Source organism: Cyanistes caeruleus, chromosome 1, assembly GCF_971803275.1.
Source record: "Cyanistes caeruleus chromosome 1, bCyaCae1.hap1.1, whole genome shotgun sequence".
In the NCBI taxonomy this organism is placed as follows: Eukaryota; Metazoa; Chordata; class Aves; order Passeriformes; family Paridae; genus Cyanistes; species Cyanistes caeruleus.
The window spans coordinates 127,273,066-127,300,341 of record NC_141701.1 but is presented as its reverse complement, the minus strand read 5'-3'; the positions used below and the strand labels follow the sequence as shown (position 1 = coordinate 127,300,341).

The window sequence follows — 27,276 nt, the reverse complement described above, 5'->3', positions numbered from 1 at the left end:
GCTATATATAGTTGGACAGTAATAGGCTCAAGTTTGGTTGTATTTCTCTGGCTGGAACATCCATAATTCTGTTACATGTTGGTCTGTAACTGGTCTCTGGAAACAGCCTAAGCTCATCATCCCTTCTTACTGTGGTTTGGAAGTACAGTAAGAATCTTGACAGTTCCACAACAGGATTGTTGATTTACAATTCAGAGCTTTTTTTTTTTTTTTTTCCCTAGTCTTTTTAGTATATATTTTCATAGTTTTGTATTCACTTAGAAATCAAATTTGATGGAAGTAACGAGCCCAGATTTACAGCATTGTTTTAACATTAATATTTCCTGCAAAGCTTTTCAGTACAGCAGTGTTGCAATGGCTGCCCTGAACCACATACTCTTAACCAGATGCTCAACATATTCTGCTGCCAAGACTACTGAATCTGTCTAAATCCACCCATTACATGACCATACCTAAGTTCTAGTCTGCAATACAAAGTTTTACCTGTACAACTCGTTTTATGTTGCTAGTGAATTTCAAGTAAAAAAGCTTTTCGTTCCTTTAGCATACATACTAAGTCATCTGTTCTACTGGAAAAATAATGTATAGCTTTTGTTCCTGGTACATACCTGCCCTCCTTGAATACTTCCTGCTCTTCTCATTACTGAAACTCAAAGATGGTAAAGAAGGAATAAAAAGAGAGAGTTGACAAAGACAAGAGAGAGCTTCTGTATGAAGACAAAGTAAATTATTATTCTGTTGCTTGCAAAGCCACAACTGAATGCCAATGGGATACGATCTATACAAGTATGAAAGAAGGTGAGTATTCTAGAGTACATGAATGTAAAATGTCAGAGGACTTACACTATGGGTCAGTTTTTTTGATGATATCAATCAAAACTCACTGCCTTAAATTTATATTTTTTGCCCTGGGGAGCTCTTCACTTAATAAGAATGACAATAATTAATATAAAGAATAGTAGATATTTTGTTCTCTGGCTAGGAGACAACACTAGTAGGTGCAATTTGAAATAAATATTTAAATAGATTTTAAAATTACTGTTCCTAGAACTAGATATATCCTGACTTAGTGCCATTGTTATTCATACGCTGCAAGCAAAGTTGCGATTACTTGTCTTTTTGAAACCAGACTGCAATAAGTGTATCAAAGGGACCACTTAGTTGCTGAATATTTAAGCTATGAAGATATTTATGCTATTTAAATCCTGCCCTCTGGTGTATCTACAAGATAATGCATAATGATAGTAATAATAGTGCTTCACTATCATTATCACCAGGTGACTCATTCAGCATTTATCATTTATACACACCAAGTGAAGGAGGCTACTGTCTGGGCAAAACATTTTAAACCTTGTAATAGAAGGTGGAAACTGAAGACCAAGATATTAAAAGACTAAGATACAACACTGAGGAGGGAGGACATGTCCTAGAAGAACTGGTTTTACTCCTTAGTTCCTACCTGATCCTGAGATTCTAAATACCCATTTCACACATTCCTCTCTTTTAGATACACAAATTAAGAGCACCAGTACATCATGGGGATCTTCTGAGTACTGCAAAGTTAATGAAAGCTAAAAGTCTATGTATTGGCAAAGCAGTATGAACTATTGAAGTACAGTGTTAGGTTGTCAGAGAAGTGAATGACAGTCTTGTTATGTCCCTCAGGTAGCACTGGCCCAAGTAATAAGGTAAATTATTACTTATATTTATAAAAAAACAAGGATTAAAATGGTAACTGTTTAAAACAGATTCACTTTACTTCCTGGCAGTCCCATTCCTGAAATTCCACAGTTTCCATTTGGACCAGGCTCACTTTGTTGTTCCTAAAAAAGACAAACACATATCCCCTACCCCTAAAAGGAGAAAAAAACAAACAAAAAAAACCCCAAACCAAAACCCACAAAACCCACAACACAAAAACCCATCCAAAATTCCAATTTAGAATTATTTATGTAAATGTTTTACTTCACTAACAGCTTAAAGCAGAGATGGCCAAATATGTAGCCATTACATCATCCATTGTGTAGCCATTTTGTGGCTACAAAAAATTCTCAGTTTGAATAAGGACTTTGGTCAGGCTCAGTAACAGAATATTCTTAAAAATCAGCATATTTAATTTTCAAATTCTTTAAACAATCCTTTGTAAATCCTCTATGTTGCTTCTTAACATATGATAGGACTTGAGTTCTCTCTCTAACAGCCTACAGTGATCAAAACTGAAGAGTTGTCTTTCATTTCATTAATTTTCCTAGAAGAATACAAGCTCTAATATATAAAAAGCCTTGTCCTCTGTCACATATATCCCCTGCTCTATCCTTCTAAAATTAGGATTTTTTTCATGGGTTACCTTTGGACTTTGAACACTCAAGCTTTTCAATCCATTTGGTCCAGGTATTCTTTCAGGAGCCTCTGTACACTGAAAAGATTAGTTAGGACACTAATTCCTAAACTTCCACAGATCAGTTTTTCAATTAATAAACTGCAGTAGTTACCTTCAGAAGAAAATGAATGTACCTGTGAAATTCTTGCTCTGTTTATTCCAATTTCCCTTGCTCACACTTCTATGCATCCCACTGAATAATAAGTACAGCCACCATCACTAACATTAATGGAGTAAGTGAGTTTTTTCACTCTTACCCAAGCAGTTGACAAAGGCCATTCTGCCATCAAAAAAAGAGTCACCTTCCTTACTTAACAGGCTATTTATTTTGAATGCCTCAATTAATGAATGACCAAGGTGAAAGACCTGGTGGGCCAACTAGACCTACTATATCCTCTGAACCCTTTTCACCCTGAAAATAAATGGCATTTGAATACAGTAACTTGCATTATGTTTTTAACATGAAATTGTATAAAATTAAGTTATAATCCCAACATATACAAAGAACAAAAGTATGATCTGTGCAAACAAAATAATTTTCAGTAGAGTACTTAAGGCTGGAGGAAACAGTCTTGCAACCTGTGCCTATGGCTTCAACAATCATGCTGCTGAATCTCTATAATATGGAATATTTACAAAGATATATATATATTTTACACAGACTGAGAAGTTTGAACTTCATCTTCAAACTCCCTATGTAATGAATGTTTTCTTCTCTTACCAAAAATCAGATAAAGCAATACTACCAGGTATGCATCATGGCAGGGAGAAGAACAACACTACATCTGAAACAGTCTTCTAGGCTTCATCAAGTTTCTGCAAGTTTAAGTAATCATAACCCAAACAGGTAGTAACATTAAAAATGGCAATGACAGAATATATACTTCCTCTTTTTCAGTAAAGGGGAGAGCAGCACTAGACTTATATAACTAAATTAATAATTTACATGACAAAATAATAATTAAGCCCAGTGTTAATATCACATTGCAGTATACAAAAGTCCAGTAATATTTCGGTGTTACTGTATTCCTGAAAAGATTTAGTTATTTTGGCTAGTTCCCCTTGTCCAGACATGACATAAACACAACAAATCTCAGAGATAAACACAAACTAAACAAAAAAGCCAGCCTTCCAGGAATCAAATATGAAAAAGCATAACAAAGTTTTAGGGAAAAAAGAGCTTCCAGTTAATAACTAAAAAAATATTAACTAACCTTGGTATAACTTGATCTCTTATGAATTTTAATGTCTCTTTAAAGAAGAAACTTCAAAATGGAGCTTTCACTGTTCAAAATTTCCACATAATTAAAATTTCTTAAAGAACTCAAGAGGCTTGTTCATAGAGCAAACTTGGAGTACTCTGCAGTCAGAGCAGAGAAAAAAAAAAATTATACATCGTCCATGAAGAGAAATTGCTAAAAATAGTTTGATATACAACAGCATGAAAGCAATTTTTGCACATAAATTCACATTAGAAATAAGAAGATCTTACAAGGAATATAACAGGAACTGATCAGAAGTGCGGGCAACGTCTGAGAAGCCAAAATTTGTAGGATTAAAATGAGACTTGATGAAAGTCAAGCTGAATTAGATCCTTAATTATTTGGGCGTTTAAATGTGTAAGTTTATTTAACCATATCAATTACAAGAAACAAGAAAATATAAAAATCACTTGTTATGCAATGGTGATGAAGAGATTCACCTAGGATCACCTAGCTACAGCCTCAGAACTAAACAAATATTCTGTATCACTTACAAATAAAGATGCTGCTATCAGACAAAGATGCAAATGTGGAGACGGTTACCTGCAAACTAAAAGAGTAAATCAAGGCATGGAAAACAGAAGCAAAGATCCAAGAATTAAAAATGTTCAGAAACTTTAGAGGAGTTCACAAGCTCACTACTGAAATAGTGCTGCAGAATTTATTTTGAGATCAACATAGAAAATATAATTTCTGTGTTTGGTGAATGATGTGAAATATCTATGTCCCAAAAGTTCATGTAACAGTTCTAGTAACTTCGACATGGTCTCTCGGGTGCTAACATTATTTTGTATTCTGAAACACCAAATAGCTCTTCTGTTACTACTCACTTTGTACCTGTCATTCTAGCAACAGAATCTATTGCTTCAAAATACCATCTTTCATTTTAAAATTTCTCTGAGTTCTCTTGTGCCAAGGACACAGGAAACAGCTCTTGTGCAGCTTTTGTTAGTAATATGTTCAGACCATCATTAGGACTCAAGAAATAAGTAAGATGTCAGATAGTTAAGCTGCTGATTCCCTAAAAACTTACCCTTAGAATCAAAGTTAGATGATGCAATTATATGCACTACATTTATAAATGGAACTCCCACACTTTCACATGGAAAAATGTTAGGAATACACAAACTGAGTTTCATCTTTGTTATAAAAAGAACCACCGGGTGATTATTTGAAACAGATGTGAAAAAGTCACTATGTTCCACTTCAACAGCAGCAGAGGAAATGGAATGATGAAAATGAAACAGATAAGCATGAAAATCCAGGCTGCCAGTTTTGCTTTTGATATATGATAGAATACTTAATCTGAATTACTTTTTTATTTCTCCACACGCTTTGGTCTATTTTATTTATCAAAACAACTGCTGAGCTCTTAAAGACTTCTATTATTAAGGGGAAAACCAGCTGGTTTTACAAGGAAAAGTGCATTTTAAATTAAAGGAATATTACAATGAAATCTAAGACAACTAGTTGTTGCAGCACTAAATGACATTTGTGGCTTAAATGAATGAAGACTGTGAAAATTTAGCACATAAAATGTAATTTGAAATACAAGTTCTCCATTATGCTTAAAGAAAAGAAAAAACAATAGACATTAACACATATGATGTTCAAAGCCACTCCGAACACATTTTATGTGTATAAACTAAAGGGATTGAATACAAGCAGATTATTGAAAAGATGGGTGAACAACAACTTATCGTACATTTTCTTAAAAATGTTTTGCTAAGTTATAAAAACATAGAAAAGGCTATTAAAAATTATACGCTGTAATTAAAAAGAGAAAGTAGGAAAATATTTAACAAAGAAGCCAAAGCATATGTATTTCCTTTCTTTTAAGAAAAAGGAAGTGAGAGAAGCAGCTAAAGTAAGGAACTTATGTCCCTACTCCAACAGGAGTGCTGAAGAAAAATTTTTAAATGTGATATTTAAATATTTCTAGGCCAAATATCACTGTTCCTATCTGAAGGAAGTTATTCTGAGAAAATCTGAAATTTTCCAATTAGTATTTCCGTTTATAATTTTGATTACAGACAATTTTAAAGAGCATTGAAAACAAAAGGAAAAAGGTAGAAGTTCACATCTCCATGGCTTGTAGAAAAACAGGTTGTAAAATCTTTATCACATAGGAGTGAGGAAATATATATATTTTTTCCCCAGGTAATTTACATGTAAGAAAACTTTATCACTGTGCCATCAAATAATGGGAAAAGTTGCCCAGAGATGGTACGTAGTCCCAAAACTCCATGCTTTGGCTGTTTGAGTAGGTCCCCAGAAACAGGGGGTAGAATTAGATTGGAGATGAGGGAGAAATTCTTTACTGTGAAGGTGGTGAGGCACTGGCACAGGTTGCCTGGAGAAGCTGTGATGTCCTAACTCTGAAGTGTTCCAGGCCAGGCTGGACAGCGCTCTGAGCAACCTGGTACACTGAGAGGTGTCCTTGGCAGTGGGGTTGGAATTGATACCTTAGGATTTTAGCTTTTATATTTTTTCACATATATGTAATCCTGCAATTCTTTAGTGTGTAACTCTAAACTGCATGTAGAGCGTGAGCTACAGCTTCCCCATTTTGGTCAAATGAAACAATTCCTCTCCAGGGCTGGGAATGAAGGACACCTTAGTTGGTTTCAGGCCATGCGAAATGTAAACAGAAGTGAGTTGGGGGAGGTAGAGGGGTGCGGGGGGAATCTCAAACTTGGGTATGACTTCATTACCTGAAGCTGTAATTAGATTAACCCCCAATATGCAAAGAGACCAAACTTAGCAAAGTATGAAAACCCGTGACCCGTGGTCCATTTTTGGGTGTAGCCCCTTGGAGAGTGGGTTCGTCTGCCCTAAATGCACCCGGAGGCCCTTCAATAAATATAACCTTTTTATGCTCTTAATTTTGTCTGGCCTCTGTTTTTAGGTAGTGCCGAAAGGCTTCAGAATGAGATGTCCTTTGTGATCACAGAATGTTTCGGGCTGGAAGGGGCCGCAGTGGGTGCTCTGGTCCAGCCTCCCTGCTCCCGCGGGGCCATCCTGGAGCCCATTGCCAGGCGCGCGTCCCGAGGGCTCCCGGCTCTCTCCAGCGCGGCCTCTCCCCGCTCCCGGCCCGGCCCACTCGGGGATGCTGAGGCGCCGGGGCCACGCGCGCGCCGCCCGGGCCATGTGACCGTCCCGCGCGCCAATGGGAGGGAGGAGCGCGGGCCGGGGCCGGAAGCGCGCGCGCTGCCTCGCCCAGCGGAAGCGCCCCGCGCGGACGGCGCTTCCGCTTCCCCGGCGCGCCGGAAACCCTCGTGCGCTTCCCGTTCCCCTGCCCGGGCGGCGGGGCCGCTGGCGGCGGCCGGGCTGGAGCCTCCCGCGGGCTTGGTGAGCGGCTGCCGCGCCCGGGAACGAAGGGAGGGAGGGAGGGAGGGAGGGAGGGAGGGAGGGAGGGAGGGAGGGAGGGAGGGAGGGTGGCCGTCTCTCGGCTCCGGTCCGCTCTTGCGGCCGCCTCCGCGCTCCGCGTCTCTTGCCGGGAACGGACTGCGGCCGGGGACCCTGCACCCCTTCGGAGGCGGGCGGGGGAGGGGGTGATGTGCAGGCACACAGAGGCGGCCCAAGTGGAGTAAATAATGCTGTTTTTTCATACCTCCCGGTCTTGCATGTCTCCTTTCACAATAATATCAGAGCGATATAGGATCTGTAGGGTCTCCTTGCCTGTAGGCACGTGTAGTGATTCTGGGCATGCAGGTACCGAAAGTGTAAAGGGAATTTTGACAGTAATGTACCTATTCGGATGTTGCTGGAGCAGATACGAGCGGAGACAAGGTAGCATTGGGGCAGGTGGTGGGATTAGGAACTGTACGGTAAGATGACAATTTGAATTTCTGTTGAAGTCTTCCAAGAGAAAGCCTTTCTGGCCTATGGAGCGGGCTTTAGACAAAATGGACAGACTAGTTTTTGTCACTTAATGTTTTTTAATTAGGCAGGGAAATGGTCTTCTAGATGTTTGAGGGAGTGGCTTTTTCTCAGCGGCACACCCACGTATCCTGCCACAGCGCATCTCGGGTAGTCTTGCTTAATCCTGGTGTGGAGTTTGTAAACACAGCAAATGCTGTTGTCATCAGTTTGTAGGTGGGCATGTTGGTTCTGTCTCAGTTCATACATACCAGCAAAAACAACACGTGCTGTGAGGAGAATGCTTAATTTTAATGCATATTAATTTGGCCTGAAATGTGTTATGAGTTAAACTCTTGGGCTAAAAGTAATTCGGTTTTGTTTGTATAATGATGATTTCAGATTGAAAAAGAACTTTGGTTTCGATGATGTTCCTACAAATTGTTTTCTCAACAGTTTCCGTATGCATGGATATCACCTGAATCGTCTTAGCAGAGCTTAAATTGTGTGTCAACTTTACCCTAGCCATGAGTGGCTCCAAACCTGATATCCTGTGGGCACCACACCACGTTGATAGATTTGTTGTGTGTGATTCAGAGCTGAGCCTGTATCACATTGACTCTGCTGTAAGTTCAGAACTCAAGGCGGGGTCCTTGCGGTTGTCAGAGGAAACTACGGCTACACTGCTGTCAATAAATTCGGATACACCGTACATGAAATGTGTGGCTTGGTATCCCAAGTATGATCCTGAATGTCTCCTTGCTGTTGGACAGGCCAATGGCCGAGTGGTACTTACCAGCCTTGGGCAAGATCACAACTCAAAATCTAAAGATTTGATAGGCAAAGAGTTTGTTCCCAAACACGCTCGGCAATGCAACACCCTGGCATGGAACCCACTGGATAGCAATTGGCTTGCTGCTGGGTTAGATAAACATCGGGCTGACTTTTCAGTACTGATCTGGGATATCAGCAGCAAATATGCCCCAGAGACTGCAGTTGCTACAGAGAAAGTAAGGCTTTCAGCAGGAGATGCGGAAGCAGGCCTGGTAGTAACAAAACCACTATATGAATTAGGACAGAATGATGCTTGTCTCTCTCTCTGTTGGCTTCCACGGGATCAGAAGCTGCTGTTAGCTGGAATGCATCGAAATCTGGCTATCTTTGATCTTAGGAACACAAGCCAAAAAATATTTGTTAACACCAAGGCTGTCCAAGGAGTGACTGTTGATCCCTATTTCCACGATCGTGTCGCTTCCTTCTATGAAGGCCAGGTTGCCATATGGGATTTAAGAAAGTTTGAAAAGCCTGTTTTGACCCTGACAGAGCAACCAAAACCCTTAACAAAAGTTGCATGGTGTCCAACAAGGACTGGACTGTTGGCTACTTTAACAAGGGATAGTAATATTATTAGACTGTATGATATGCAGCATACTCCCACCCCTATTGGAGATGAAACTGAGCCGACAATAATTGAAAGAAGTGTCCAACCATGTGATAATTACATTGCTTCATTTGCCTGGCATCCCACAAGTCAAAATCGAATGGTAGTAGTGACTCCTAACAGGACTATGTCTGACTTCACTGTTTTTGAAAGAATTTCACTCGCGTGGAGCCCGGTGACATCCTTAATGTGGGCTTGTGGACGACATTTGTATGAGTGTACAGAAGAAGGAAAGGCTAGTTCCTTGGAAAAAGACATAGCAACCAAAATGCGCCTCAGAGCTCTGTCAAGGTATGGTCTTGATACTGAACAAGTTTGGAGAAATCACCTCCTAGCTGGAAATGAAGATCCTCAGCTGAAATCGCTTTGGTACACTCTGCATTATATCCTTTATTTTTTTGTAGGTTTTGTCCTAAGGAAGTAATATACCTTTATATGTAAATGACTTACATAAAATGCATTAAAGTCTTTAAATACAATGCAGCATCCTGTAAATACTTTGTATGTTAACAAGATGTGACTTTAATTTTTTTAAAATATTTAGTGGGAAAAATTAAGCTTCCTATACATGAAAATACTTATGAAGCAGTATACTGAAGATATGGATCAAAAACTTACAGGAAACAAAGGTCCCTTAGTTTATGCTGGCATTAAATCAATTGTGAAGTCATCTTTGGGTAAGAATGCTCCAACTTTGCTATGTATTGTTATAGTATGTTTGCAGAATGATGTACTCACGGGTATGTCTTTGGCAATTGTTCAAAGAGGTTATTTAAAAACATCAAAACAAAAGATTTCTGGTTGTTTTTTAATAATGTAAGTTAACAGTAATTTCCAGGGGTTTCAGTTTTCTTGGAAAGTCAGTAATTGTATAAGCATAGTATCCTCAGAAGTAAATTTTTGATTTCAAATGATGTGAGTTTTGTCTATGGCTCTAAGAATTCTTGCTCCCTGCATGACATATTTTTCAAAGCTCCACATTAGGGTGTAGTTCTAGAAAGGTGACTTTGCTGTAGTCACTGCTAATGTATTAGGTACATTTGTACAATTAAATTTAAATAAGCTGACCTGTTCTGAGATGGTGATCGCCCCTGGTTTGTCGCATTCTGCCTCTCATGCTCGCTTAAATTTTTCTTAGTATAATTTATTATTTGAATATTTATTTCTCTCTTCAATATATGTCTTATTAATAACTATGCTTCTTGGAGCAAAAAGTGAGTCTTCAGTGGTGGGAAAGCTTCTAACACATTGATGCTGGCTGAGAACTGGTAGAGCAGGTGCTTGACCGTGCATTATATATTTTCAATTTGAACATACTTAGAACTATCAAATGGAACAAGTGGTAGAAGAAAGACAAAAGACTGAGGAATATGTGACAAACTTAGGTGCATAATTTTTAGCAGATCAAAATAATTTTGTGCATGCTGCTCCTTACTGTGGAGTTGTAAGCAATGTTAAAATTCTAAAATGCAATACTCAGCTTTTGTGCCCTGCTTTATGATTGAAGTCAAAGCTTTGTGTTGTGATTGCAATTGAAACTGTGATTGAAGCATAATTTATTTCCCATTTCTAGGAACTACAGAGAACCTCAGGCACAGCAGGAGTGGATCTGATAGACAGGCAGATATTATTCAATATCTGAGTGAGGAGAGATCTTTGGCTTTGCAGCTCTGTGGGTGGATAAAGAAGGGAACAGACTTAGATGTGGAACCTTTCCTAAATTCATTGGAACAGGAAGGAGATTGGGAGCGAGCTGCTGCTGTAGCACTTTTCAACTTGGACATAAGGCGAGCAATACAAATTCTGAATAAAGGGGCTTCCTCAGGAAAAGGTGTGTATTGTGTTTAGTCTTTTATTTTGGCACTCTGTCACGTTTGTAGATTTTTTCTGTTAACAGAATTATGGAAGATAGTATGGAAAATATGCTTATTGTATTGTAAAATTGTTGCTTGAAACACTTGTATTGGAGATTGACAAATCCTGATATTTCACTCATCAGACTACCATATGATGTACTGTCTGTTTAAAATAGATCCTATATTTCAGAATTTCCTCCTGATAAAGCCACAGAAAGACGTATGTTCAGAACTAGTGGGTTTCTTTTTATTTTAACAAAATTGCTAGGGGAAAGAGTGTCTGTGCTTTCCATAAGGAGGATTCAGAGTGAAGACATGCTATTTTCAAATTGAAGACTAAAATTGAACTTTCTGACAGAATGAATATTTAGATTAAATAGTTCTCGAGTTTTTAGGAAACTTCTGAGCTTGAAACTTCTATATAAAATTGTCATCCTCCAGCTAGGTCTGTTGAATAATGTCTGGATGTACAATACTGTCTTTGCACTCCTTGTGGATATGGATTATGATAATGACAATCTTTTATAATAGCTATTTCAAAATACCACAAGTAGCGTGATGTTGTTTAAAGAGGCTGTCATGCATGTAGATGCTAATTTACCTGAACAGATGTATTTAAAGCAATATCTGTTACACATGATAGCGTATGCAAGTTAATTTAGTTAGTGTTAATTCTACTGCATTTTGTGTTGCATTTTGTGTTGCATCCTGACAAATCATTGTGTTTAGGTTTAACTGGATTTTTTTTTAAGTCCTTGAATAATATTGTTTCATTGATTGCTTTTCATAAATCAGGTGATCTGAACCTTAATGTAGTAGCAATGGCTCTATCAGGCTACACAGATGAGAAGAACTCACTTTGGAGAGAAATGTGCAGTACTCTAAGACTGCAATTGAACAATCCCTACTTGTGTGCTATGTTTGCTTTCCTGACGAGTGAGTCTGGTTCATATGATGGTGTTCTGGTGAGTAAATTTCAGTCTGTTAGGGTAAAATTTCCTTATGCAAGGGAGTGTATAGATACATGCACATATGTAAGGGGAGTCCTGTATATGCCAAGAATTAATCAAATTAAAACCTGTTCTTTTATCTTGCTGCTGGCAAATAGCCTATCTTCCTGCAGAAGAGACATCTCATATCAGTGAATGTTATGTTAGTGACTAAGTCATGCATGAATGGCCAAAATATTGATTATAGTTAACACATTTTTTAGAGGAATTTTATTTTTGGCATGGAGTTATTGAACCTCTAGAAATACATTATAAAAATAATGTAAGCAGTGGGAAGAAACAGAAGAGATTAATAATGGAATTGCAAAAAGCAGACTAAATGCAAGGGAGCTTGCAGAACTTTCATCAAGCTACATTTGCATTGAATTATATTTTATTTTCCCTTGCTTACTTGTTAAAATAATTTCACTTTGTTCAAACAGTAAATAGAGTAGTTCCAGGTCTTTAGAAACTGATACAGAAAAGCCATTTAAAGGGCAAACTAAATCTTTAATCAAGAGATACTTTGAGCCTTTGGAGGAGTTAATGGACTTGGTTCTTGGTTAGAGAACAGTAGACATACTTGATTCAGTAGGAATTATTTAGCCTGTAATGCAGCAGAATAATTGGCTCAAAGCTGTTGAAAGTGAAGTTGTCATGATTTGATGCTCTTAGGGTAAGGAAAAATAAAAATGGTTAGAATCCCAGAGGAGAGAAACCTGAATATTTTTTTTTGTCGGTCTTTGAGAGAGGGTATTGTTGTTCTCTGGATGTTGGGTAGTAATTTTATATTTTTTATTGATGAGCTGGCAACTCACATATGACAAGGTGCTGTTTGTTAGGTTTTAATTCAGTTTTTCTTCAGTGAGACCTGTTGAAGTCTGCATGAAAATTTTGCCAAGCACATCTTGTTTTGGCAATGTCAGTCACAATTTCTAATCTGAGAATATCTGAGGGAAAAATATGGGTATAGTTAAGTGTGAGAATTAATATAGAGAAGTATTTTTTTTCTTCAGTGTTGCATCTAGTATAATGGTTAAAAAGCAGAAAGTAAATATTGATACACTGCTGGACCTCAAGTGTTAATATGTCTCTGAGAAATTAGTTTTGAATGTTTAGTTTTTGTTTGGGGTGTTTTCATTGCTTTGTTATCTCTTGTTTCCAATTTAAGGAAGGAATGGAGTGGTTAGGCTAGTTATTTTGTAAATATAGTAGACAGAATTTGGTTTGGTTTTCTCCTGCCTATGACTTGGGACTCCTGGCTATACATGCTGGAAGTACAAAGTCCTCTACAGAACTTGCATAGTTTATTTTGGCAGAGTTTCATAAACCATCTAGGATGTGTTGTACCAGTAGATTGTTCCCATATCTGCAGTCTTCCTCTGATACTTGTATCTGACTGCAAAGAAGGAAGCTGATACTTAGAGTCGGCCTTCTTCAGATGTCACGTTTTCTTTGTACACAATCAATTTCATTGTATCAGTTAGACAGTAGTGCAAGTGTTCTGATTTTTACAATGTGTTGGAAAAATGGAAACATGTATCTGATGTTAGTATCCCCATTTTTCTCTCTAAAGTATGAAAATAATGTAGCTGTTCGAGACAGAGTGGCATTTGCTTGCAAGTTCCTCAATGATGCTCAGGTAGGTTTGTGGTGGCACATTTAAGCAAACTTTTAAGCTGCGCTTTATTCAGAGACAGAAGAAAGTCTGGGGTAGAGGGGTGAACAGTGGAAATAGTGAGTCATGAGTGATTGGTTTTTCTTATCTCAGTAACATGTAAGATACGGAATAATCTGGTTTTTACTTTGTGCTTTCAGCTTAATTTTTGAATTGGTTGGTGGTTGGTTTGGGGGTTTTATTGGTTTTGTCGTGGTTTTGTAGGTTTTTTTGAGTATACATTACATGGTAGTTCAAATGCAATTGCATTAACTGTACACCTGTTTTACTGGAGACTATTTCTATTTATTCAGTATTTATTTCCAGGTGTTAATATTTTCTCAAATTATGGTTTGGTTTTGCAGCAGAAATGTTCTATTTTAAATTCACCAAAGTGTTCTAAGAATACATAACCTCTCTCCTTGCATTTTCTATCAAGAAGCTTAAAGTTTGTTTATAAACACTTGATTTCATGCAGTGTCATATGATATAGTAATTTAACTTTTTCTGCATAACATCCAGCAGGCAATGCATTCTGTTGGCAACAGATGCTGTTTTTACATATATTTATATATTTCTTCATATATATTTTTTTGTAGCTCAACAGGTTTATTGAAAAGCTGACAAATGAAATGAAGGAGGCTGGGAATTTGGAGGGAATACTATTAACAGGGCTGACAAAAGATGGAGTTGACTTGATGGAAAGTTATGTTGACAGAACTGGAGATGTCCAGACAGCAAGCTATTGCATGCTACAGGTGAGTGTTTCATTCCAAAATAAATTTTATGGAGGAAAACTAAACGTAGTTTCTTTATCAGGGTAGTGTTGAATCTTGTGAACTAAGAAGTATTTTCTATATTAAATTGGAACAATTGGTTGTTTGGGTTTTTTTGGTGGAGTTACCTGAAACTCAGTGTTAACTGGTATTTGTCTTCACACTCTCTGGTTGAGATAGTTGGAGGAGATGGTAGGGGAAAGAGACTAAAGAAAATCATAATCCTTTTCATTAGCTGAACTGGGAATACCCATTTATCTGCTTATTGCTGATGTGTTTCCTGATGTTTTCAGTATTTTTTTTTTCTTTCAGAATTTTGGTAGAGAACTGAAGTGAGATTTTTTGTTTGTAGGCTTTGGGTTTAGATTTTTGGGTTTTTTTTAATAATGGACTCATCTCGGCCCTTACACAGTAGCAGCTATTGCCAGTGGTGTATTTAACTGCATATGCAATCATGACAGTGATATAGATTGTGATATGTGACAGAACTTTCAAATCCTTCATCTCACAGACGTGAGTTCTTAAGAGAACATGGCAGCACAAGTATTTTCAACCAGAGAGAAACTGAAGAAAACATTTATCAAACTCACATTACAATTTAATGGAAAATTCATCTTCAGGATAAATGACACTGTATTATTTCTTGTATCTTGTAGTACACTTAGTGAAGCCTTTTTTAAAAAAAAAATGTTATCTTCAATGTATGGCTGACATCTTTTCCTGCCTACTTTAGGGTTCTCCATCAGATGTACTTAAGGATGAAAGGGTTCAGTACTGGATTGAGAACTACAGGAATCTTTTAGATGCTTGGAGGTTTTGGCATAAACGTGCAGAATTTGATATCCATAGGAGTAAGCTGGATCCTAGCTCAAAGCCTTTAGCCCAGGTAAATATAAATCTTATATGAAATATGACAAGTCCAGAAAGGAACAAGGCATGTACTTGTATAAAAAATCCCTTGCTGTCATATATTGGTTTTCATGAGGATTTATGTGCAAAAGAAAGATTTCAACTTAGTCTGCCCTAAAAAAAAGGAGGTGTCACTTTTTTTTTTCAAATAACAGGTCTTTCAGAAACTGTAACCTATCAACACTTTTCTTCTGGGGAAACTGGAAACTCATCTGATTTTTCTCTCTCACTGAAAAATGAAATCAGAGATGTATCACTCAGCTGAATTCAGCATCAGGGTGAGACTGATGCTGAAACCATGGAACTAGTTCAGATTGTTCTTGTTTTAATTGAAAAAAATCTCAAAGCTATTTTGAAGCCCTTGAACCTGAAACTAAAGTGAACAGCAGCAACTACTCATTATCAGTTCTGAGCATACACTGACCCAAAAAAACTAACGCCCTGTCCAAATGCTATCTTCTTAACATCTGGTGGCAGTTTCAGCCAACATGGTCTTACTGTGGCACCTTTTACTCTCTCATGTCAGCTAAATATGTTCATTACGTGCTTTAGGGCCTGGGAGTTTCTGAGGAAAACTGGTTTTGAATTAATTTATCAGTCACAGCTGTTTAAGTAGAGTTGTTCCAAGTGAGAGGGAGTTTACTGCTCCTTCCTCCTTATGTTGTTAACATAAATAGCCCTAAGGAATTTAAAATATGTGCTCCTTGGTATCAAGTCACAACTTGTGCAGTGAGGGGTGCAGATAAATAATACTAGGATAATCCTTATGTTGGGGATTGTAGTGTGAGTCATCTGACTATAAGGAGGGACAGACCGGACTTTATATAGTAAATAGAATAAACCTAATTTCTTCCATTACTGAAGATACAGCTTTTATTATCTTAAATAATATCTTTCAAGGTTTTATCAGTTGTGCATGTTTTTATGTGCTTTTGAAGTTAGAAAGCATCATTAAGGCCTACGTCTCAGAGCTGTGTGCCTCACCTATAAGCCAAGATGTTAAGAACTCCTTCACAAGTAGCCTTGGCTTTCCAGGGCACTCTCTAGAATATCTGGTAAATAAATGTTAATTAGTTTGAATGGATTCACTCACAGGTGTAGCAAAAGTGGAACCAAACCAATAAAAAATTAATGGGCATTTGTTCTCTTTAGGTGTTTGTGAGTTGCAATTTCTGTGGAAAATCAATCTCTTACAGCTGTTCAGCTATTCCTCATCAGGGGCGAGGTTTTAGCCAATACGGGGTCAGCGGTTCACCAACCAAGTCAAAAGTTACAAGCTGTCCTGGTTGCCGTAAGCCCCTTCCCCGCTGTGCACTTTGCTTGATAAACATGGGAACACCGGTTTCCAGCTGTCCAGGTATGACACAGTGGGTTTTAGTTATTCAGCTACAATACTAATTAGAGGCCAGATTAGCAGTTCCTATTGAGAGATCTTCTGTTGCACTTTTTTTTTCCTATGTCTTATACTGTAAATATTCGTACTTATAATTTTGAAGGGAGAGGGACCGTAATTGAGAACTTGTTTACATTTCATCTAATTTTTTGATTAAATCTTTGTTTCAGTTCTTAAGGGTCAGACAATATGCATGACTACTTGGTTCTGGCAGTTTTCCATGAGATTGTCGGTGAAATTCCATGGTTAGACTGATTTAAAGATCCAAGTATTGTGGGGATCAGTATTGTGACTGAAAGAAATGGGGAATGCATTTTCTTGAGCTGAATTGTAGGCATGCTACACAAATCTTTGAATGTAAATGAATTTTTAGCTGGAAGAGGAAGAGAGGTGTTGTGTACTTTCTGTTACTAAATGCCTTTGGCTTAGCATTATATAATGTCTAAATGAAAAGGATTTTGACCATATTTTTAAGTCAGTCTTATTACAGAGACATGAACAGCTGTAGAGTTGTCATGTTTATTTATCTCTTCTCATTCTCACTGATCTTTGTTACGACTTTTATGTTGTACTTGTTCCAATTCATAACTTAGATTTTTGTTGATTTTTTTTTTCTAAAGCAGAAGATTTCATGTGCAGCAGAACAGGCCTATAATTCACTGGAATATAAATCAATTGATAAGGCATAAATCACCATTGAAGTAGATTCTGTTTGTAAAACTTGCTTAATATGCAAGTTTAGCATATCTATAAGATGTGAAGCAACAGCTTTGCAGTCTAATTCTTTTTTGGCATTCTTTCAGGTCTTAATATTTTTACTGACTTCTATTTTAAAATCAGGATTTTTTTCACATACTATTATTAATTTCAAAATTGTTTTAATGGTGTTGCTGGGACTGAAATATAAATGAAGTGTAATGATTTACAGCCATATTTGTGGGGGTGGGTTTGCCTCTGGACAGGAGGATCCAAGTCAGATGAAAAAGTGGATCTTAGCAAAGACAAGAAGTTAGCCCAGTTCAACAACTGGTTTACTTGGTGTCACAACTGTAGGCACGGTGGACATGCTGGTCATATGCTGAGCTGGTTCAGGTAAGTTGATGCTAAAATTTTGTTATGTCACATGTGTGTTCTGCACTGAGTAGAACATGTCTCCTTCCCTGTATCTATCATTATAAAGTTTAAATAATAAAACTGAACTATATACTGAGTTTTTCTGAAATACTACAACTCTGCATGTAGTTAAATGTATAACTGCAAAATTATTTTACCTGTTTTTGTTGGTTTTTTTTTGGCTGCTGTTATTTAGGGACCATACTGAGTGCCCAGTTTCTGCCTGCTCTTGTAAGTGTATGCAGCTGGATACAACAGGGAATCTCGTTCCAGCAGAGACTGTCCAGGCATAAATACTGTTAGAAAATGTGTGACTCTCTAATGGATGTCCATCATAGTCTAAACAGATATTTTAGACAAAGGTAATTTGTGATTTACTGTGAAAAAATAAACTGCTATCAAAGTAGTAAAATGACGTGTGTATGACTGTGCTTGGTAGAAACAGATATTCCTGAAATGAGCCTCTAGGTACAGTGCGTGGCCCTTATTCAAAGGACTGAAGAAAACGACTCCTGGAATTGTGGATTCTTTGGATTTGCTAAAATCCAAAAAAGACCTTTATTAAAAATGTTTTACAGGATAATGCTGGTTGGTCCAAAAAAAAATCTGAGTCAATACGCTATGAAAGCAGACCTTCAAAATAAACACTTGAAGGAAAGATGGCAAAGTGATGCTGTGGATTCCTCTGTTCATTGTTTGATCACTCTTTTGTATGCAAATGATAATTTGTTTCCTTGTAAGTTTATGCAAATGATCATTTGTTTCCTTGTAAGTTTATGCAAAGTGCCACTGCTAACTGTCTTCTTAAGAATTTATTTTAAAGAAAAATCAATTTCTTTCTGTTTCCAGGTTTTGTTGATAGTGAAGCAATGTCTTTGCAATTCAAGTTCTTACTTAACTAGGCTACATATCTAGCTGCTGCAAATTTTAATGCTAAAGAGTTTGGGGGCTTTCTCTGCTAGGGATGACTGTATCCTAGAGAAGAGTTCCCCGAGAAGTCATGTGACTGTTTCAGTGCAGAGTGCAGGTAAACTACAGGAGGTTGTATCTGATTAATTTTAAACTTAGTACTGTGAAGATCTGAAATCTCAAGGACTGGAGATTGTAAATACCTAAGTTTTAAACTATGTGCAGAGTTTTGACTAGAAAAATATTTGAAGACTTTGAGATAATCAGCATTTCCCTGTAATTCTGAAATACACTGGGCAGTGTGGAATCAAACTCTATAAATCCTGCTTCTGGTTACTCATGGACACCTATCTGCTCCCAATTTTAAGTAATTGATCAGAGTACTTCTAGATGTGTTACCAGCTGGAATTAAGATTCTTTATTAACTTGAGAGAGCATCAATGATATTTTGCTAATACTGTGCTAGAAGCTAATTGGTATTGTTGTCCTTGACTTTGTAGGCAACAAAATTGACATAAATTAGGGAAAAAACCAAACCTGTTTTAAGGTGATGTGATAATAACATCAGTTTACTTGGTGTGTGTTTATTTACCATATATGAGTTACTCAACACTTGTGTGCTATGAAATACTAAATGGAATGCTAGCAATAAACTGGTACTGTTTTTGCCAGGACTGTGAAAATTGGTGTTTTAAAGAGAATATATTGTAATATACCACTAGTTCTATATGCTCTAGTGTAGTTTCAGGAAGATAAAATGTGGAAATGTTTTCTGTGGATGTACAAGATTACATTCAGGACTTCGGGTTATATTTTCTGAGTTAGCATTAATGTTGTAATACATCTGCTGCATTTATTTTGATCTAAAATTGGCAAAGATCGTTTTTCTAAGTTAAAAATTTAAGAGGTACTTGATATTTCTAGGCATGGGAAAGCAGGTTGGTTTTTTTTTTCTTTTTAGAATATTTATTTCTCTTTCCAGTATTTTTGCACACTTCACATTGCTATTAAAGAGCTGTTTGAAATGTTCTCCATTTATAAATGTAAACTGGGGCTTACTGTATGATACCCTATTTATATAAATATGGGCAATAAAGGTTTTGGTTTATGTAAATGAGGATTGATAAGTGTCAAGTGTTTGTTTTTTATTCTTGTGTAGTAACATTTAGTAAATTTTCCTTATAATTTCCATGTGGAGGTGAATGCAACTATCAACATACAGTGTCTCCTTTTCCCATATAAAGAAAATTAATCTATAATGTTTTCAACTTGACTATAACTGTGTGTGTCAAATTCTATAGCGAAGTTAAATTACATGCTCACTTTAATACTCATATCTTTGCAATGTTTTGGATTATGAATGTGCATATTCTGGCACTGAGTTTTGGCTGTTGCAATTATTATTCAGGCTTTCAGGTCAGTAGTTACGCTATTTGCAAAATTTACAAAGAAAGAGCTGTAAGAGCTTTTTTAATTTCCAGACTTTTTTTACTTGTTTTGTTTTTAAATTAATAAAACTGTCATTTTTTGGGTGATTTCTTGTTTTCTAACAAAAAATATAGCTACACTCATTTTATTAGATGCAGTTATTTTTTTGTTTCTTCAATCTCAGCTCAGCTCTGAAGGTGTCCTTGCATGCTAAAATGTTTTGATCCTGTGGCTCATGCTGATTACATTTCATTGTTGTCATTTTGTTAGATGCTCCAGCCTTGCAGCCCTTCCTTGATTAAGCACAAGCAGTTTATCATCACTCACACGGGCTCCTTGCTCACGATCACCACACGAATTATGCACGTCCATGCCCAAGCTAGGACAGCAAAGCAGGCAAGCAGGGTCTGCCAAGAGCCCAGCAAAAAGGTACCAAGTCTCAGAAGTCAGTCATGGGTGTAGTGGGAGCAGTCTTGTTCCAAATAGTGTGAACTTCTAGAAGTCTGCTCCAATGACAGCATTCACTTCCCCTCTCCCAGCTTCCACCATTCATCACCCTCCTGTCTTCCCAAAGAAGCCACCAGCTCCTCTTCATGCCTTCCATTACTGGCTTTAGTGACATTCCTCTATGGTGTTTATGATTCAGTTGTCCTGGTGCTTCCCCTTTGGTCAGTGTCCCATGAAGCCCCTACTTCCCATTTTATTATCTATGAGATCTGGCAGTTTCTCACCTTTTGTTGTGTGTGGTGCCTGGGGCCCTGCTGACCACCAGGCCTAGCTGACAGCAGGCCCCATGGTTGTGTCTTTCCCTTGGAATCTGTGATGGCTGGCAATTTGTCACATGGAAATGTAGGAAATTACGCTGATAACTGCATATATGACCTGAGCACTACTCTTAAAATGAAGAACATTTTAAAGTTCCTTGCATTGCTGTCTGGTTTGTACAGACATGTAGCCAGGGTAGGCCATTATTCATAGCCTGGTAGGCTGTAGAGAAGCAGACGAATGAAAAGCGCGTAATGGAAGCTTTTAGTTGTATAAAGCTTGCCCAACCACCTCTCACTGCTGCAGGACTGCATGAACAAGAAGAGTCTTGACTCTCAAAAGGAAACCAGCATTTCCCACTTGGTGTGTTCAAACTTTCCCTCACAAGACCTCATAGCTCAGGCTGGTCTCTGAAGTGCTAAAGCCACCTAGTGGCAGGCTGCTCCACTGGGCATGGCTACGTAACGTTTTACAGAGTATATGTACACATACAAAACACCGATTTTCTAAAGCAGAATAGAGCAAAATAGTTTTAAATTAGTTAGGAAAATATGCAGGCAATTATTAAGAATGACATTTGATTCTACTGAGCGCTTAAATAGTGGTGATAGACAGGGCCTGGTATTGTGCCACATGGATCTTGTGTTCTGTTTGCTGTATGAGACTACTTGCTACTTCAGAAGGCCTCCTTCCCAGTGAGAGTAACTGTGTCACTGTCTTGTAGGTGGGGAGAAAAAAAATAGATCCTCTGTTAACTTGATCATCCCTCCAGTTTGTAGTAAGTTCAAAGTCTAAGCTTTTGAAACATATTCCTTGACTGAAAAAAGAGATGTCTATAAGTAAGCACAAAGCTAGCAGTCTTATTAAGGCACTAAAATCTAACTACTAAACCTAAAATCTGTTTGTACAAAAGATTAATGAACATGGCTATGGTTTACTTAAAATACTTTGAAATACTTTATTAATTCCCAGCGAATATTTTTAAGGTTCAATTTTACTTTAAATGTGTTACCTCAAGCGATGCAAAGTTTTGCTAAGTGTTGTAAGTAGCCTGGATAGTAACAAAACTGGGGACTGTTGGAAGTTCCTGTGGTTAGTCACCATGAAAAGCTGGCTGAATCCTGCTACTGCTGCTTAGACTCCAACCAAGAATAAAGGCTGTGATAGGACTTCAACTTGGGGTTGAAGCCCCCAAGTGTAATTAGACATCTTGCAAGTGTTTAGAATCAGTGCAAAGGCAAGAACCTTGTACACCACTTTGTTAGATTTAACTGTGTCAGGTAAAACAGAACAGGAGTCATGACATATCACTGAAAATAGCACTCATATAAAGCTGACACGAATGGTTAAATGCAGTGAATTTTTTTATTGGTGAAGATATAATTTTCAAGATGCAAAATACTCCCCATTCGATAATTTTATATCAAAGCAAATTAAATAAAAAAATCATTATATTGAAACCCCACCAAATTTTTTCCATACAAGTTTCCTGTAATATATCCTAGAACGTCTACCAACTAGAAAAGGATACTTACAGAATTTGAGTTTCTGACAAGTCTGATTTTGCAAGAAAACACTCCTCATAGATGTGAAAGGGTTAAATATATACAGTGAGACATTCTCATTTGTTTTCCTTGCTGAATAAATACATTTTTGAAGAATATACTCTCCATAGGCAATACTTAGCACATGTAACAGTGTCATTTCAGTATATTTGTTGAAAATAAATGCAACTGTTACTATGCTGCCAGACAAGAAACCACTGTTGTCTGCTCTGAAGCCCTAAATATATGCTAATAAAAATCAAGTGTTCCTGCCAGTACCAAATGGGAAGTATTCTGGGAATTCATGAATAATTTTTAGTGCTTCATTGTAGAGTTCCAGATCTGAAAAAGGGCAAAGAAAATGGTTATAATGCATAAGCTCAAGTCACTGACAATGTTCAAGTACTGCTTATTTTAAAGCAGTAGTGCTGAGTGATCCCAGTCTCCCTCCAGCTCTCTCCCATTTTCCCACAGCAGGAATACTCATTGCTTGTTTTCTGGAGGGTTACTTCTAAGCCTGCCAGCTGCACTACACAAGGTCCAGGGCAAGGTGAGAACCACGCAGTCAGGAGTGGGAGAACAATCATGCCACAGCAATGATCTAAACTGGCTCCAATATTGAGTCACTCCCTACAGTTAAACCACTAAATTTGGTACAGAACTTTTCTCATGACACTCTTCTACACCCTGCTCCTTATCTGGCAGTTTGAAGAAAGACCTTCACTGTAAAATGGTAACTAGGCTTTCCCTTCTTATTGACTGAAGACAAGTTCAGAACTCAAAATTAATTTGCCATAATGTATATTCTTACTTACCAAATGAACTTTTATCTTCTCTGAACTGGACGTATGATACACACATGATGGTTGCCTGATTTGTTACTCTTCCTACCACTTCAATAACTCCTGAAATCTCCTCATCCAGCTAGAAAACATACCAAAGATGAAATTAGTAACACTAAATTAGCTGCTGTCTTTACTGCACAGCTAGGAATTCTCCACAACTGATGGTTTGTTCATGACAGATTCTGTTCCATGTCAAACAATACAGTACTATGGAACAGCCCTGTCACCCTCCCCCACAAAAACCTTGATCCACTTAAAGGTTTTGTAATAGCTAATTCAATACCAGAAAAAAAAAAAAAAAGGTAACAAAGACACATCCAAGGAGAGATACTGGTTCATAAGTATATAAAATTGTGTCATTTAATCAATGAACAGAGACTAATCTAGGACACAGAGAACAATTCTGATTTTAATGCACTGCATTCAAACCTGTGTCAATTATAGAACTCTGTAAGAGTTAAGGAGGCATCACACATTCCAGAGAGCAGTTCCAGTATTCCACATTCAGGGGTATATCTAGAAATAATTTCTTAAGTAATCTGTCAGTAAGTGTTCAGAATATGAAGATACTGTCACTAATAAGCCTTTGGTTGAACAAAGGAAAAAAAAGGCTAAAAATTATATCTTACACTAAAAAAATACAGCTTGAATGTTGTTTTTGTTTTTTAAGATACAAATTTTAACAGTGCAGTACTATTTTGGTAATGCTCTTCCAACATCTAAGTCTTATTTTTTACTTTCTAGTAAGTCTTCTGTAGTAATTCCCTCCCCATAACTTTGGAGTCCTCTGTAGAAAGAGGGAATTGTGCATGCACAAATAGCAAAATATATTGAAAAGGAAAAAAGTTAGAAAGCATTTTGATTAGCAAATCTATTAGTTTCCCCATTGACACTGGGTGAACTGGAGAGATGAACCTGGACTACCTAGCCTCACTTTTTTTGCACACACCAGCTTCTCCCAAGGCAGTGGAACACAGACTGAAGTGCTCAGCACTATAGCTTTGCATTTATGGAATTCAACCACTTATACTGCTAGAGAAAATATTATAGAACCATTAGTCAGATGCTAACATCTGAATTTCTAACAACGCAAGGCAGGAAATGTTTTCACAAACTCAAGACAGAGGTAAGAGACATTTTGTTGCAGTTTGACATCAGCAATCTTCACATTTATAAGATAAAACTCTGCCAGATTTAACTGCATTTTTCATCAACAAGGACAGACTTGTCTTGAAAGACTGAGAGAGTACCATATAGTTATTTCCCAAGGAAATGGCAATGTTTCTCAGCGTTTAACAACTCATTCGGAGAAAAAGATGTAAATATACACATGCACTGAGTCAAGCTAGAGCATTTGCCATCACAATTAAAATAATTGTTTAATTACAGCACTTCTTGGTGGAAAAAACAGAATCAGAAGAGAATGCTGAAATGTTATTCTTTAGTGGTAGGTGATAACAAAGGAAGCAGGATTTTTGTTCAGTAGTTCTAGTTATATCTTATACCCATTTCATTAATTGCTTGGGTTTTTTTAAGAAAGAATGCTTCAAGCTAACTATGGAGTTTACTGAAATACTATGACAAGTGTTCTAAGAAGATGTAGCAATGTTAAAAAAACTTGAAAACACTATGTTCTTTTTGATAATAGAAGTGATAAGGAAATGGGAAGAAAGACAGAAATTAAAATAAAGCTAATAAACATAGTGGAATATATTATACTGTGAACAACTAATAGAGAGCCAAACAGGGATGTGTCTGACAAGGAATGAGTTGTCTCTTAACACTAGCTGAAAACTGATGAAGACCAAGGCAGCTCATGGGTAAGAAGACTGCAGGTTAGCTAAAAGATACAAGAAAGGCAATGAAATACAGGTGGAAAGACTCAAAACATGGAAGGTATGTACAGGTTTCAGAAGAGACAAAATCTCGGGAATCCACAAGGGACGACATCAAGTATTTCCAAAGCATTCCTTAACTTACAGGCTCGCTCAGCTCCACAGTCGTGTGCTTTCCGAGTCCGTCTGTAAGCACGAGGAGCTTCCCGCTAGGATGAATCTACAAAAGAACATTTAAGTCTAGAAAATACATTAGGCCTGTGCGCTCCCAAGGCACCTGGAAGCGCCACAGCTTTGGCCGCCTCAGCAGTTCTTTCCCGCAAAGATCCGGCCGCCTCCCGCCCTGCTCCGGCCGCCTGGAGCTGCCGAGCTGCCCCAGGGACGGCGCCAGCCCCGCTCCCAGACCCCGCCGAGCGCCCCGCGGACCTTCTCGACGCGCCCCACGAAGCAGACGGGCTGCCCGATGTGCTGCGCCAGCTGCCCCGTGGCGATGCGCGGCCGCGGCACCTCGTGGATGTCACCCATGGCCGGCGCCGCTTCCCGCCTTCCGCCGAGGGAGGGACGGCGGCCCGGGAGCGGCGAGGCCGGGGCGGGACTTCCCCTCCGCCTGAGGCGACCCGGAAGCGGAGGCGGAGGTTGGTGAGAGCGGCGGCGGAGGCAGCGGGAGGGTGGGTGACGGAGGGGCGGCTGTCGATGCTGCCGCGGCGGGGAGGGCGGCGGGGCCGAGTCCCGGGGAGTCCGGGGGAACCGGCCGTCAGCTTCTAGCCTTGTCCTATCATTTAATCCTTTTAAATCGCCCCGTATTTCCCCTACCCGGCGTTTCCCTCTCCCTTCAGATACTGGTTCCGCTCAGGTGTAATCTGGCACCGTGCCCTGGCGGCCAAGAGGGCGAAAGGCGTCCTGGGGTGCGTCACGCACAGTGCAAACAGAGGCGATTATCCCGCTGTAGTCAGCGCTGGTGTGGCCTCACCTGGAATATTGAGTAGTTCTGGGCTCCACAGCTACATCCAGAGGAGGGAATCAAAGCTGTTGAAGGCAGTGTCCTGTGAGAAACAGCTAAGGACTTCGGGTTTGCCTAGTTCGGGAAAAGGAGGCTGAGGGTTGTCCTCATCATCCTACGGCTTCCTGAGGAGGGGAAGTGGAGACGACATGCTGATCTCTTCTCCCTGGTATCCACTGGATATCCCAGGGTACGCGGGAATGATTCAAAGCTGCACCTAAAGAGGTTTAGGTTGAACATCAGGAAGCATTTATTTTCTGAGAGGGTGGCCAAACACTGGAAGAAGCTTTCTAGAGAGGTGGTCGATGCCCCAAGCCTGTCAGCGTTTAAGAGGCATTTGGACAATGCCCTAATAACATGCATTAGCTTCTGATGGTCCCTGAAGTGATCAGGCAGTTGGACCAGAGAATCATTGTAGATTCTTTCCAACTGAGCTATTCTGTTAATTTAATTTTATTTCATTGTTGAAATTGAGCTGGTACTCAGTCTCCAGGTTTAGAACAATTGATGGATGTAAGACAAATACAGCATCTGGACATGGCACTTGCCATGCATCTTGCCTTTTTCCCAATCGATCCCTGGCATGGAGAGGTTCCTCCCAATTGTCCTTGTGGCAAAGGCACCTCCAGTATCCCAATCTGCACGTGATGTGGTGTTGCCAGCAGATCGAGGGAGCTGCTGCTTCCCCTCTGCTGTGCACTGGTGGGGCACCCAGAGTGCGGGGTGCGAGGGCACATGTGGACGTACTGGCAAGAGGCCAAAGAAGTGTCACAACAATGATTAAGAGATTGGACCATCTTATATATGAAAAAAGACTGAGAGAGCTGAAACTGTCTAGCCTAGAGAAGAGAAGGCTCAGAGGGCTCTTATTAATGAGCCCTGATGGAAGAGGGCAGTCAGGCTTTATTTACTCATGCCCAGTGAAAGGAACAGAGGCAAACGGTACAAACTGAAACACAGGAGATTTATCAGGGAATGCTTTTGTCACTGTGAGAGTGACCAAGCATTGGTACAGGTTGCCTAGAGAGGTTGTGGGGTCTCCATCCTTGGAGGCACTCAAAAGCCACCTGGATGTGGTCCTGAAGAACAAGCTCTAAGATGGTTCTCCTTAAGCAGGGGATTGGACAAGGGGGCCTCTGAAGGTCCATTCCAACTGCGGCCATTCTGTGGTTGTGATTTAATTTTCTTTTCCAGGACTGGTGTTTCAGGAAATACTTGGGAAAATCTAACTCTGCTCTGGCTTAAAAGGGCAATCGCAAAACTGCCCATGTGCTGACTGTCTCTTCTAAGCAGCCACGGGCCAGTTCAGCTTG

The 27,276-nt window shown here is 38.8% G+C and overlaps 4 protein-coding genes across 12 annotated transcripts in view; 2 read left to right on the top strand and 2 right to left on the bottom strand.

Moving 5' to 3' along the window:
- Positions 1 to 6,770, bottom strand: part of COL28A1 (collagen type XXVIII alpha 1 chain) — a 72,804-nt gene extending 66,034 nt beyond the window's left edge. Inside the window, exon 1 of the mRNA XM_086856441.1 lies at positions 6,512 to 6,770. The gene's annotated coding sequence lies outside the window, so the exon portion shown is untranslated. The remainder of the gene's footprint in view (positions 1 to 6,511) is intronic.
- Positions 6,771 to 6,781: 11 nt separating this feature from the next.
- Positions 6,782 to 19,660, top strand: MIOS (meiosis regulator for oocyte development). 4 transcript variants are annotated; one of them, XM_086856452.1, is made up of 11 exons: positions 6,782 to 6,993; positions 7,960 to 9,327; positions 9,523 to 9,621; positions 10,518 to 10,775; positions 11,596 to 11,765; positions 13,366 to 13,431; positions 14,046 to 14,204; positions 14,956 to 15,108; positions 16,284 to 16,488; positions 17,487 to 17,616; positions 17,834 to 19,660. In XM_086856452.1, exons 2-11 carry the CDS (start codon positions 8,031 to 8,033, stop codon positions 17,928 to 17,930), a joined length of 2,634 nt encoding a protein of 877 aa, XP_086712578.1. In that variant the 5' UTR covers positions 6,782 to 6,993; positions 7,960 to 8,030; the 3' UTR covers positions 17,931 to 19,660. The 4 variants fall into 4 exon arrangements, 2 of the variants coding, with proteins under 2 accessions (XP_086712578.1, XP_086712584.1); XR_015277857.1 differs by having other exon boundaries at positions 6,825 to 6,993; positions 16,328 to 16,488; XM_086856458.1 differs by having other exon boundaries at positions 6,843 to 6,993; positions 7,906 to 9,327.
- Positions 19,661 to 22,085: 2,425 nt separating this feature from the next.
- Positions 22,086 to 25,585, bottom strand: RPA3 (replication protein A3). The gene is made up of 4 exons (XM_086856522.1): positions 25,390 to 25,585; positions 25,109 to 25,183; positions 23,099 to 23,207; positions 22,086 to 22,625 (listed from the first exon to the last, which is right to left on the bottom strand). Exons 1-4 carry the CDS (start codon positions 25,486 to 25,488, stop codon positions 22,543 to 22,545), a joined length of 366 nt encoding a protein of 121 aa, XP_086712648.1. The 5' UTR covers positions 25,489 to 25,585; the 3' UTR covers positions 22,086 to 22,542.
- UMAD1 (UBAP1-MVB12-associated (UMA) domain containing 1) overlaps positions 25,527 to 27,276 on the top strand; it is a 79,976-nt gene continuing 78,226 nt past the window's right edge. For 2 of the 6 annotated variants that reach the window (XM_086856509.1, XM_086856486.1), the window contains exon 1: positions 25,573 to 25,631. The gene's annotated coding sequence lies outside the window, so the exon portion shown is untranslated. Of the gene's footprint in view, positions 26,154 to 27,276 lie in introns of all 6 variants that reach the window. The other 4 variants (XM_086856494.1, XM_086856479.1, XM_086856498.1 and 1 more) reach the window with 4 other exon arrangements.